General features: G+C 41.4%; 1 protein-coding gene across 1 annotated transcript in view; it reads right to left on the reverse strand.

Annotated features, from left to right (window-relative positions):
* Window positions 1-14580, reverse strand: part of ascc3 (activating signal cointegrator 1 complex subunit 3) — a 165214-nt gene that overhangs the window by 78639 nt on the left and 71995 nt on the right. The window contains exons 15-17 of the mRNA XM_061914964.1: window positions 7028-7219; window positions 3951-4175; window positions 2503-2622 (exon numbers count right to left, since the gene is read on the reverse strand). Coding sequence (XP_061770948.1) covers window positions 2503-2622; window positions 3951-4175; window positions 7028-7219 — 537 coding nt within the window. The remainder of the gene's footprint in view (window positions 1-2502; window positions 2623-3950; window positions 4176-7027; window positions 7220-14580) is intronic.

Consider the following 14580-nt stretch of genomic DNA (forward strand, 5'->3'; position numbering starts at 1 on the left):
AAAAAATCCATCTATGATTTTCGTATATTAGATTAAAAAATTGTTACAAATAAGAATTTTTTTTGACACTCCTATTAGACACCAAATACAGTTGATGTAACTATTGACAATACAAATGTGAATACCGTATTTTTCGGAGTATAAGTCGCTCCTGAGTATAAGGCGCACCTGCCGAAAATGCATAATAAAGAAGGAAAAAAACTAGGGCTGGGCAACGATTACAAATTTTAATCGAAGTTAATCGCACGATTTCTCTGATTAATTGCAATTAACTGCATTGTATACGCAGAGCCCAATAATGAATTCAAAAGTAGTGTGTAGTGCACCTTTATTGGAATATTCTCCCACATGAACAAAAGCGCCAACACATTTGTTGTGCAAACACAATTTAAATCAGTCCTTGTTAAACAGTAGCAGTTAAATAGCATATTTTATGAAAATCAACTCAAAAAATGTAAATACAAACATTTAAGCTTATTGCCACTGCCAGGGTATTTAAGTTATCCTGTTTGTTATGGAAAATAAATATAATCTACATACAAATCTCTGAGCCACAATCATAACATCTGAACAGGCAATTTCTGAGGTAACAGCAGAAACATTTTTTTTATCAGGGATCTTATGTTTAAAAAACCTATATTATAGGTAGTGGGCTGTTTTAGGGAATTTTTGATCAAATTATCCGTAGTAGCAATATTAATAATGTTGTGTTTATTCTGCATAGTGCACTTAAAATAATTATGACCATATCTAGGAATTGATATGATGGGAATTTTCCGATTGTTTGCTTGGTGCTTTGATAAACTGAACGCATCATATACATGGTACTATATTGTGATGTTATGAGCCAGGGAATAAAAGAACTACCCTACCCAGCATGCAACAGGAGTGACGAGCATGCGCGGTAGCCCGGTATAGGTTGTGTCGCCATGACGGCATCTTGTATGTTGTGATATGCACGCTCTGAAAGTAAACGTTAAGAACTCAGCCAACACTCCTGGTCTGCATTATTCATAAATAGACAGACAACACATATACTCCGCTGCTTCACAGGCCGCTGGATGTAGCCGGCAAAGTATTCCCATGCTAGCTAGCCGGTCTAGCAAGCACGCCTCATTCAGTCCAAAACGGCCCGATCTATCCACATCCAGAATTGTCTGGCGGTCGTAAGTGATCCCGGAGTGACCACGCTGTAAGCCAGCCATGAAATTTGCAGAATTGTCCGGTATTTTTGCCAAATGTTCCATCTTTACCAACAGCTCCTCGACGCCGGGCGACGCCATCTTGTTAAGAAAAGGCGTTAACAAAATAAAAGCATGTAAACAACATACGCAAATGTGCGATAAAATAATTGTCGGCGTTAATAGATTGATGAGTTAACTCATAATTAACGCACTAATTTGCCCACCCCTAAAAAAAACATATATAAGTCGCAATTATTGGGGGAAATTTATTTGATAAAACCCAACACCAAGAATAGACATTTGAAAGGCAATTTAAAATAAATAAAGAATAGTGAACAACAGGCTGAATAAGTGTACGTTATATGAGGCATAAATAACCAACTGAGAAGGTGCCTGCTATGTTAACCTAACATATTATGGTAAGAGTCATTCAAATAACTATAACATATAGAACATGCTATACCTCAATGGTTCCCAAACTTTTGCAGGCTGGCGCCCCCTTGTCTCCCCAGTAAATTCCTACATAGAATGGTAAATACCACCCTAACCAGCTCAACACAACACAACACGGCGCGTTCTGGCGAGTCCCCAATTTCATGTTGACTTGAACTCAAGATGATGTTGACCGCCAGAATGCGGTTTTTATTATAAGATAAAATTCTGAACATTACAAGCTTGAAATTACAATCCTGAGCATTTGCTTTTGTAGTCTATGCTGTCGGATCTGACTGGGCCAGAGCGGCGTGTGGTAACCGGATCCTGATGCGTCGTCCACTGACTCATCCCGCTGCACGTGTTGTGTACAAATCGTCAAACAAACGTTCGAACTTCTGACTTCGACTTCGGACTGCCGCCCCCTTCTTCCTCACCGCCCCCCCATATCTTTCCACCGCCCCCAGGGGGGCGGTACCGCCCACTTTGGGAACCACTGCTATACCTTTACCAAACAATCTGTCACTCTTAATTGCTAAACCCGATGAAATCTTATACATCTAGTCTCTTACAGGAATGAGCTAAATAATATCATTTGATATTTTACGGTAATGTGTTAATAATTTTACACATAAGTCGCTCCTGAGTATAAGTCACACTCCCGGCCAAACTATGAAAAAAACTGTGACTTGTAGTCCGAAAAATACCATACATAGAATAAGTATGAATTATTCTGCTGAAATATGTTCGCTCTACCGAGGGTGTCTTTGTAGTTTGTGCAGCCCTTTGAGACACTAGTGATTTAGGGCTATATAAATGAACATTGATTGATTGATTGAAATATATAGGTAACTAAAAATGGTCAGAATTGAGCAAGATCACAAACCTGGAGGGCCTTGTAGTTGATACCATATGCCAGCGGATTGGCCCTCATGCGCACATAGAGGTAGGTGTAATTGAGCCACTTTACCCCCTCATCCACATTGGTGACTGTCCCCAAAGCAATCTACAGCAGCAAAGAGGAAACACAGATGAAAGGAGTCCCTTTAATCACTGGTCTCTGTCACCATCTAATGGGCACTAGAAGCAGCAACAGAAAGAGAGGTCTATAAAGCACTCACAGTATTTATTCATGTGTATTTTGTGCACTTTTTTATATTTGTTTAAATAAACAAAAACATTTTGTGTTGAAGTCTTTCATCAAAATCATAACAAAAATATTTTGTTCCCCACTTAACACATTATAATGAAATGAATACACTGAATTTTAGATTTCCTTTTAATTTACAAAATACAAAAACTCATTGGAAATTATTAAATCACTTATGTCTGCAAATGTTGTGACAATCAAAATTCATATAATAATAATAAACTCAGGTCCTTCAATTTCCGGACGCTCGGTTTATGTATACTGAATGTTGATTTGATTGGTCATTTTATAATGATTCAACTTTTGACTATAGACTTTGATCAGTGCAACAAAAACAGCAAAATGACATACAAATGTTTCCTAAATTCATCCATCCATCCATCCATCTTCTTCCGCTTATCCGAGGTCGGGTCGCGGGGGCAGCAGCCTAAGCAGTGAAGCCCAGACTTCCCTATCTCCACCCACTTCGTCTAGCTCTTCCCGGGGGATCCCGAGGCGTTCCCAGGCCAGCCGGGAGACATAGTCTTCCCAACGTGTCCTGGGTCTTCCCCGTGGCCTCCTACCGGTTGGACGTGCCCTAAACACCTCCCTAGGGAGGCGTTCGGGTAGCATCCTGACCAGATGCCCCAACCACCTCATCTGGCACCTCTCGATGTGAAGGAGCAGCGGCTTTACTTTGAGTTCCTCCCGGATGGCAGAGCTTCTCACCCTATCTCTAAGGGAGAGCCCCAAACTCATTTCGGCCGCTTGTACCCGTGATCTTATCCTTTCGGTCATGACCCAAAGCTCATGACCATAGGTGATGATGGGAACGTAGATCGACCGGTAAATTGAGAGCTTTGCCTTCCGGCTCAGCTCCTTCTTCACCACAACGGATCGGTACCACGTCCGCATTACTGAAGACGCCGCACCGATCCGCCTGTCGATCTCACGATCCACTCTTCCCCCACTCGTGAACAAGACTCCTAGGTACTTGAACTCCTCCACTTGGGGCAGGGTCTCCTCCCCAACCCGGAGATGGCACTCCACCCTTTTCCGGGCGAGAACCATGGACTCGGATTTGGAGGTGCTGATTCTCATTCCGGCCGCTTCACACTCGGCTGCGAACCGATCCAAATTCAGTATTGCATTAATTCAACCAACAGATTTTTTTTAAACAAACTACAAGAAATTTCAAGACTGACCTCAGCGTTAAGGTTGTCAGCCAGGCTGTCAAGAAACTGACTTTCAATGGGGTTCGCCTGGGTTAGCAGAGTAAGGTAATGGCTGAGCTTCTCATGGGTGGTAATGATGGTGCCCTCTCCATACTTGTCGAACTGTGGACGTCCTGCACGGCCAAAGATCTGCATCACATCTAAAATGCCCAGGTCCACCAAGGCGCCACGCTTGGCATCATAAATTTGTGTGCCCTGGTGCCACAAAAGACAGGAATAAGTACAGACACAGAATCTCGCAAAAGTGAGCGCGCACGCACGCACGCACGCACGCACACACATTTGTGTGTGTATACCGGTATATATATTTATACATACACAGTATATCTTCTCAAGGTACAATATTACAGAACGTAAACTTAGATATACTTTCGAGTAGTCATTGTACAACAGGGGTGCCCACACTTTTTCTGCAGGCGAGCTACTTTTCAATTGACCAACTCGAGGGGATCTACCTCATTTATATATATCATTTATATTTATTTATTTATGAAAGAGACATTTTTGTAAACAAGTTAAATGTGTTTAATGATAATACAAGCATGTGTAACACATATAGATGTCTTTCTTTCACAAAGACAAGAATATAAGTTGGTGTATTACCTGATTCTGATGACTTGCATTGATTGGAATCAGACAGTAATGATGATAACGCCCACATTTTCAAATGGAGGAGAAAAAAAGTTGTCCTTTCTGTACAATACCACATGAAAGTGGTTGGTTTTTGGCATCTAATTCATCCAGCTTCCATACACTTTACAAGAAAAACATTGGCGGCAAATTCCGTAGCTTGCTTGATTGACATTCACGGCACCCGAGGGTCTTGTGAGATGACGCTGGCTGCTGCCAGTTCATTATTATGAAAAAATGACAGAGAGGAAGGCGAGAAACACTTTTTATTTCAACAGACTTTCGCGCCGTCCCTTCCGTCAAAACTCTAAAGGCCGACTGCACATTTCCTATCTTCACAATAAAAGCCCTGCTTCATGCTGCCTGCGCTAACAAAATAAGAGTCTCGGAAAGCTGGCGTGCACAAGTGATGTGCACGCCAGCTTTCTGAGGGATCGCTTGTGCACGCCAGTTTTCCGAGACTCTGTATTTAGTTAGTGCAGGCAGCATGAAGCAGGGCTTTTATTGTGAAGATAGGAAATGTGCAGTCGGCCTTTAGAGTTTTGACGGAAGGTACGGTGCGAGAGTCTGTTGAAATAAAAAGTGTTTCTCGCCTTCCTCTCGGTCATATTTTCATAATAATGATCTTGCAGCAGCCAGCGTCATCTCACAAGACCCTTCGGTACCGTGAATGTCATTTAAGTGACGTCTTGGTGAAGTTTGATGATCACTCATTTTTAGGTCTATTTTTTTTAAAAGCCTGGCTGGAGATCGACTGACACACCCCCCGCGGTCCACTGGTAGCTCGCGATTGACGTAATGGGCACCCCTGCTGTACAACATGAACAGCAGTATACATTTACTATCAGCTAAAAACACAATCAAACAGCCGATATTTTCTAAATTGCTTGTAACTAAATCAAGTAGCAAGATAACAGCAGCATCATGGTCTGAAGCTGCATGAGTGCTGCCACCATTAGAAAGCTGCGGTTCCTTGGTTCATTGCGAAAACCCACTCTATCAGTAAGTTATTTTTGCATATTATTTCATGTCAGGCAGAGATAAATCCTCAACACACAATTCTTCAAGACGTTTTAAAGACTGTCAACTTTGACAACTGTTATTGTAGCTGTAGTTTAACAGCTGTGTAAAACTATATTGCATCATACTTGCAGTAATTTGCTTAGTTAGGGGTGTTTTCTCATTTTGGGTACGAAAAAAGGGCAAAGGTCAATTTTCAGAATAATGAAGATGGTTTAGGGCAGGGGTGTCAAAATAATTTTAGATCGGGGGGCCACATAGAGAAAAATCAACTCCCAAGTGGGCCGGACTAGTAAAATCCCGACACGGTAACCTAAAAATAAAGACAATTTCAGGTTGTTTTCTTTGTTTAAAAATAGAATAAAAAAATTCTGAAAATGTAAAAATCATAAGGTTGTTTTTTTTTACACTTACATGTTGCAGTTGATATTATTCTATCTTTATTTGTTGTTATTTATACTTTCCTAATAAATTATGTGCTAATGTTCATAAGTCAACTCATTGGTGTCCATTTTCAATCATCAATATAAAAAAATAACATCAAAATCAAATTACAGGATGTTATTTATGTAGTTTGCTCATTTTCCTCGACTGATGTACTAACATCATGTGGTTTATTTTATTTATTTATATACATGTAGCATAATCTACAACAGTGGTCCCCAACCTTTTTGTATCCGCGGACCGGTCAACGCTTAATAATTTGTCCCGCGGCCCGGGGGGGTGTCCTTTTTTTTCCTTTTCTTCTTTGTCATGAAAAAGGGACGTTTTTGTCATGAAAAGGGGAGTTTTTTGTGGTTGGTGGACTATTTGTAGGTGTATATTGTGTTTTTTATGTTCATTTAATAAATAAATTAAAAAAAATATATATATATATATGTTTTTTTATAAAAAATTATTCTGCGGCCCGGTGGTTGGGGACCACTGATCTACAAAGATACAAAGAATTGCTACTGCGACATCTAGTGGACACATTTAGAACAGCAGTTTCTTTCATTACAAAATTTCGGGTAATTTTTATACTTGGCAAACTCATCCCGTGGGCCGGATAAAACCTGTTTGCGGGGCTGATCCGGCCTGCGGGCCTTATATTTGACACCTCTAGTTAGGGTCTGTGCAATTATACCTAATATTTGCAATCGCCTGTAAAATAAACATGGACTTTGACTGTGATCTGTCACCTCTCTATGGAGATGACACTTTGCTTGCTTATTCATCCCCACTTTATTAGTGGACAGTAAAACAATTATATAGTGGTACTTCATCTTAAGAGTGCCCCAACTTAAGGTGTTTTTAATAAGAGCTGTTTCTTATTTTGGGTCCAAATAAGGCAAGGATGTCAAAAAAGCGTCAAAAAGAGAATCACAGCAAACTAAAATAGTCAAATAGAAACACACCTTGATGATAACAGCGTGGGCTGGCAGGTTGACTCCCCAGGCCAGAGTGGCAGTACAGACCAACACTTTGAGGTACCCTCTGGAGAACATGCTTTCCATTAAGTTGCGGTCAGGTCGCAACATGCCTGCATGGTGGATCCCAAAACCTTCCGGAAACATCTCCTTCATTTGCTTGTTCCTGGAGCGCTGGATCTAAATGTTGTGGCAAAAGATTATGATTATCATACATCAGGAACCCTTATATGCAACAATAATATAATAACAATTCTGTATGTTTTTTCCTCGATGTTATGTTTTTGCACATCACATATTATATAATATTTAAGAAGAAAACTCACACTTGTTAAATCATTATTTAGAAATCTTTTTGCAAACGTTGGAACCTTGCAATAAATCAACAAAACCAAAACTATTTGAAGAGCATCCATCCATCCATCTATTTTCTACCGCTTATTCCCTTTCGGGGTCACGGGGGTTGCTGGCGCCTATCTCAGCTACAATCGGGCGGAAGGCGGGGTACACCCTGGACAAGTCGCTACCTCATCGCAGGGCCAACACAGATAGACAGACAACATTCACACTCACATTCACACACTAGGGCCAATTTAGTGTTGCCAATCAACCTATCCCCAGGTGCATGTCTTTGGATCAATACATTTAAAAGCGCTATCATTACATAAACTATATTCTTAATTAGCCATCTAAAATGTGCATTTTGAAAATATATGCAATTTACAATTGGTTTGAGTCTTCTACTAAAAAAAACCCTCCCATGTGCACACACACACAAACACGAATTGAAATGCAGCTTCGATTGACAGCAAGGTTGTGACCTGGTTGTGTTCGATTGAAGGACTCATTAGAGGGCTTTATCTCACTCGGTGGGCGTATAAATGGAGGTCAAAGCCAACCAGGCCTCTGCACAGAAAGGCGGGCCAGCAGCTGTTTTCCTTGCACACACCAGATGAGGGTTTGTGGAATATAAACAAAGGTCTATTTCGGTTTAAACACATGCTGGTGTTCTTGCTCTGCTCTTGTGGTTCATTCGGTCAAACCTGATCTTCCAAACACCAGCGCAGCGATGAGTCTCGGGACAAATGAACTTTGCTTAACTTGATGAACGCATTGTTTCCACCCGCTTGTTTGGTTGAGTACTGCATGACCATGCGCAAAAAGCCACTCCGTAAATAAAATGTTATAAACTTGAAGTAAAAACAATGGCACATTGTAAAATAACGAATGTATTTAACTTGGTGTTTATATGAACTTGACTTTGAATTGCCCACAAGGATACTTGCAATCACCATGAATTGATTAACGTGGACCCCGACTTAAACAAGTTGAAAAACTTATTGGGGTGTTACCATTTAGTGGTCAATTGTACGGAATATGGACTGAACTGTGCAATCTACTAATAAAAGTATCAATCAATCAAAAGTATCAAACCTTTGTACTCGGATATAAAAGTTTTGAATTTTTTCCACAGGAGTACATTTTCACATAACTTTCACTTTATTTTTGGAAACCAAATGTAAAAAAACATTTAGACATATCCCATTGTTAACGGTGTAAAGATTGGGATGCTGCCGACTCCGATCAGTCATGAGCCAAATTGGCTTGTAGTACTTTTGTAGATACTGATCACATCTGTAAATTTTAAAATGTATTAATGATGAGGGATATTGGCAGTTTAACAATAATAACACCATTTTTAAACTAGTTTCTTATTGTCTTTTATTACATCCAAATGTTTGAGCAAATCGTGCTCAATAACGAATCAAAATCCTATCTTGCCGATTGTATTGTACCATATGTCCCGTCAAGAAATCTGCGTTCAAAGGACTCCGGCTTGTTAGTGATTCCCAAAGCCCAAAAAAAGTCTGCGGGCTATAGAGCGTTTTCCGTTCGGGCTCCAGTACTCTGGAATGCCCTCCCGGTAACAGTTCGAGATGCCACCTCAGTAGAAGCATTTAAGTCTCACCTTAAAACTCATTTGTATACTCTAGCCTTTAAATAGACTCCCTTTTTAGACCAGTTGATCTGCCGTTTCTTTTCTTTTTCTCCTATGTCCCACTCTCCCTTGTGGAGGGGGTCCGGTCCGATCCGGTGGCCATGTACTGCTTGCCTGTGTATCGGCTGGGGACATCTCTGCGCTGCTGATCCGCCTCCGCTTGGGATGGTTTCCTGCTGGCTCCGCTGTGAACGGGACTCTCGCTGCTGTGTTGGATCCGCTTTGGACTGGACTCTCGCGACTGTGTTGGATCCATTGTGGATTGAACTTTCACAGTATCATGTTAGACCCGCTCGACATCCATTGCTTTCCTCCTCTCTAAGGTTCTCATAGTCATCATTGTCACCGACGTCCCACTGGGTCATTATTGTCACCGATGTCCCACTGGGTGTGAGTTTTCCTTGCCCTTATGTGGGCCTACCGAGGATGTCGTGGTGGTTTGTGCAGCCCTTTGAGACACTAGTGATTTAGGGCTATATAAGTAAACATTGATTGATTGATGATTGAAAATCAAAACCATCTATCTACGGCTTTTATTTGTATTTTTTTTTTACCAAGACCACAACACAAAATACTTGGCTCTTTAAGTACCACCATAATGACCGACATTAAAATAATGTAACATAGTAGGCCTAGGTATTTATTGAAAGCAGCACTAAGTAACTTTGCAAACTTGATAAAATATTTTTTAATGACTTTTGGGATGATACATCGACTTGCAACTAGTTGAATGACACCTATGTAATAGGCCTGAAGGGGTCTGTATCGTTTTTATTGGCACTAAGCAACTTTGAGGAAGGTGGCAGGAACCCTGCCACACAAAAAACTACAAATGTGCTGAGTTGCTTAACGACATACGTCACTCCCCCTTTTCCCATTCCTTACAAAGATGGAAGTCGATGCGACTGCAACCATGGCTGAAGCTGCAAAACAACAACAAAAAGAAAAGTTTTGTCTGAGGAGACAAAAAGGGGAGGCTACACGGATAAAAAGACAATCAAGGATCAACATTGGCCCGGCTTTCACTCGCTGGCCTGAGATCAAAGACGAGGACGGATTTTCGATTGATGCTGCCTTGGCTCTGTTCCGACTGGACAAGTAAATACCATTTGATGCTCAAATCAAAATGATAATGGTGATATTAGCTAACGGAAATTTGCGTGGTTGCAAAAAGTAGCCACCGGCTTAATATTGCGCAGTTCCACACTGACACGACCAGCCAAGAAACAAACTCAAAAGTACTGTATAAAAAAAAAAACATGCAATGACTGCCAACCGCAAACACAAAGTTTGAGTAAAATATGTAGGTTCCCACGGTGGAAAGATCAGTCAGACTGAATTATTGTGGTATTAAAGGCCTGCTGAAAGCCACTACTAGCGACCACGCAGTCTGATAGTTTATATATCAATGATGAAATATTAACATTGCAACACATGCCAATACGGCCTTTTTAGTTTACTAAATTGCAATTTAAAATTTTGTGCGAGTTTCTTGTTGAAACCGTCGCGGAATCATGACACGTACGCGTAACGTCACGGATTGTATTGGACATTTTGTTCCAGCCCGATCCAAGCTATAAGTCGTCTGCTTTAATCGCATGATTACACAGTATTCTGGACATCTGTGTTGCTGAATCTTTTGCAATTTGTTCAATTAATAATGGAGACGTCAAAGAAGAAAGATGTAGATGGGAAGCAGTGTATTGCGGCTGCCTTTAGCCACACAAACACAGACCGTGTTTCCTTGTTTACATTCCCTTTACTATGGAACAGAGCGGTCAAGTGGACATGGTTCCCGACCACATGTCAACCGGCTGGTTTCGGTGAGAAAATTGTGGTAATACGTCGGCTCTTGCCGTAGACATGAACGAAGCTTGCGTCATTCCTTGCGCAGCTGTCAAAGAGACAGCTGCAGACTCTCTTGCCTCCTCCGAACGTGGGATACTTCCACCGTGGAGGGGGAAAAAGCTCAGACCGGCCCGACCGGCTGCCTTCGCCTCGCCTCGTCGAGAAACGTGGCTTCCCTCAGAGAAAGGGCGGTCACCACACCCGTGGCCACACCCCTCCGACTTTCAGGTACGACTATATAATCTCACTAAAACACTAGTAACACAATAAGCAGATAAGGGATTTTCCAGAATTATCCTAGTAAATGTGTCTAATAACATCTGAATCGCTCCCACTGTCCTGTCTTTTTTTTTCTTTCTAGTCCTTCACTGTCAATATCTTCATCCACAAATCTTTCATCCTTGCTCAAATTAATGGGGAAATCGTCGCTTTCTCGATCCGATCGCTCTCGCTGCCGGTGGCCATAATTGTAAACAACCCGTGACGTCCCGTGCACATCGTCTGCTACTTCCGGTACAGGCAAGGCTTTTTTATTAGCGACCAAAAAGTTGCGAACTTTATCGTCGATGTTCTCTACTAAATCCTTTCAGCAAAAATATGGCGATATCGGGAAATGATCAAGTATGAGACATAGAATGGACCTGCTATCCCCGTTTAAATAAGAAAATCTCATTTCAGTAGGCCTTAACGTGTTAATTTTTATGTTTGGGACAGTCGTTTCTAACGATTTATGACGCTCTGTGCTAGTCCTCATGGGAAATGTGATCTTCCTTCAGGAAAAACATTACCGCTTGGGTCCATTGGCGTTGCCAAAATTAACCACGACTGAAAGTTGTTTGATTGGGGCTTTAACAAGTATATTTAATATTTTTGGTCACTGTGACATTACACAAAGTTTGAATAGTAACACTGGGTTTGAATATAGAAATAAATAAAGGGTCTAGCCTTGGACTGATATTTTTTTTACTCCCACCCCTTTCCTAATGTCACCCTTTTCTTATCTTTTTAAGGAGCGCTGTAACCGGCTGATCCGTCGGCGATCTCGTTTTGTCCCCCCCCTGTAACGTATGTCTGCTCTTAGCGGGACTGTGCCGAAAATGTAATTTCAGTTCTGATGTGTCTTGTACATGTTGGAACTGACAAATAAAATGATTCTGATTCTGAAATATAGATGTTTTGGGACAACACTAGACGGAGCCCCCGTACCACTAGTAGTACAAGTACCACCGTTTGAGAATCCCTCATCTACAGTAGTAGTTATTTAAATCCTTTGGTTTTCACCCTCAAAGTCCTCCTGTGTCCAGGGACTTATTTGCTGAATTTGTACACAAAAACTAAAACGACAAAAAACTGATTTTGCATAAACAAAAATATTGATTTAATTACTCTAGTATTGAAAATCTACTAATACTACTCTTATTATCAAAACTAGTGATATATGGATCCATCCGCTCTCCCTTTACGTGCATACCAATAGATACTGGTTCTCCTTGATTGTGTTATATTATTCTCTCGCTAGACCACGGGACTACCGGGGGAGGGCCAAAGGGTGGCTTCCCAAATTGAAAACATGTTCAGACTGACTCCATTCAAGCTCACAAAATCCTTTTAAGTGATAAACATACCTTTGTGTCTTCTTCTGCTTTACTCTTACTCTGTATGGAACATGTTTAGCCATGTTCTCCTATCTTACAGTGATAATGTTACTTGTATGAAGTATTTTCCGCAATGCAGGTGATGATTATTACCTTACGGGAGCAACTCCACAGTCGGGATACACAGTTAGCTGCTCGCTATTTCTTCCGGTTGGTGGACTGAGAATCAAAATTCTGCATCAACATTTAAAAACTTAAGATGGTTCTGGGAGGATCGAATTGGAAGTCACGGTTCCTGTTGATCCCTAGCAGCACTGCAGTTAACATTGGCGTATTTTGTTGATAACGAGAATAGTTTTAAAATACAAAAAAGACATAGTGCAGTTGTACCTCGGTTTTTGTACGCCCCATTTTTGTATGATACGGTTTTCATTCCTGCACGGAATGGAGTGCCCATACTAAGGCCTTGTTCACACTGCAGGTCAATTGAGATTTGTTTGCCCATATGTGAACTGTACCAGATTTTTTCATGACAATGTGCAATTCTAAAATGTTCAACTCCGATCCTGACCTCTTTCGTATGTGGATGAAAATCGAATATGTATGGAATGTGGTGTGAATGCTCCGGTCGTCTGGCCAGAACGTCATCAAAAAGCAATATTCTTTGCCAAAAGAGATCATTGCAAAACAAATAGTTGACAAATTAGTAGAAAAATACGAAAATAACGTTTAGGGAACTCAGGCCAATGTCTTTGTCTCATGTCTTTGACTATTGGCCCACACGCTCTTCGGAGCAGACATTGAAAAATATGTCCCGCAAAACTGCGTGACTCGAAATGCTTGCTCTCTTCTTCGGTATAGCTCGGTTGGTAGAGCGGCCGTGCCAGCAACTTGAGGGTTGCAGGTTCGATCCCCGCTTCTGCCATCCTAGTCACTGCCGTTGTGTCCATGGGCAAGACACTTTAACCACCTGCTCCCAGTGCCACCCACACTGGTTTAAATGTAAAAATTAGACATTGGGTTTCACAATGTAAAGCGCTTTGGGTCACTAGAGAAAAAGCGCTATATAAATATAATTCACTTCACTTCACTTCTTTGTACAAAATCCTTGAAACTTCCACAAATGAGCCACGACTGAGACCTAGCAGATTAGGAGCCATGTTTACTTCTGCAGACACTGCAGCACTTGTGACAGTCGGATTGTGTTTACATTAAACATCACATCTTTTTGTAATGTTAAAGGGGAACATTATCACCAGACCTATGTAAGCGTCAATATATACCTTGATGGTGCAGAAAAAAGACCATCTATTTTTTTAACCGATTTCCGAACTCTAAATGGGTGAATTTTGGCGAATTAAACGCCTTTCTGGTTATCGCGCTGGAGGCGATGACGTCAGAATGTGACGTCGCCGAGGTAACACACCCACCATTTTCATTTTCAACACATTACAAACACCGGGTCTCAGCTCTGTTATTTTCCGTTTTTTGGACTATTTTTTGGAACCTTGGAGACATCATGCCTCGTCGGTGTGTTGTCGGAGGGTGTAACAACACTAACAGGGAGGGATTCAAGTTGCACCACTGGCCCGAAGATGCGAAAGTGTCTGCCGCCAGACCCCCATTGAATGTGCCAGAGTGTCTCCACATTTGACCGGCGATGCTAAGGCAGACATGGCACAGAGATGTATGGATAACCTGCAGATGCATTTGCAACTATAAAGTCAACGAAATCACAAAGGTGAGTTTTGTTGATGTTGACTGCCAGCTAAACGATGCACACATGCAACGCTAATCGATGCTAACATGCTATTTATCGGCGGTGCTAAAGCAGACATGGCACAGAGATGTATGGATAACCTGCACATGCATTTGCAACTATATTACGTTTCCTTCCACCCAGATTTAATGCGAAAAAAACACTTACCAATCGACGGATTTAAGTTGCTCCAGTGTCAAAAGATGCGAAAGTCCCGATCGTTTGGTCCGCACATTTTACCGGCGATGCTAACGCAGCTATTCGGCTATGCTATGGCTATGAATAGCGTCAATAGCTATTCGCTCAATAGCTTCAGTTTCTTCTACAGTACTTTCATACT

This window comes from Nerophis ophidion, linkage group LG11, assembly GCF_033978795.1.
Source record: "Nerophis ophidion isolate RoL-2023_Sa linkage group LG11, RoL_Noph_v1.0, whole genome shotgun sequence".
Lineage (NCBI taxonomy): Eukaryota > Metazoa > Chordata > Actinopteri > Syngnathiformes > Syngnathidae > Nerophis > Nerophis ophidion.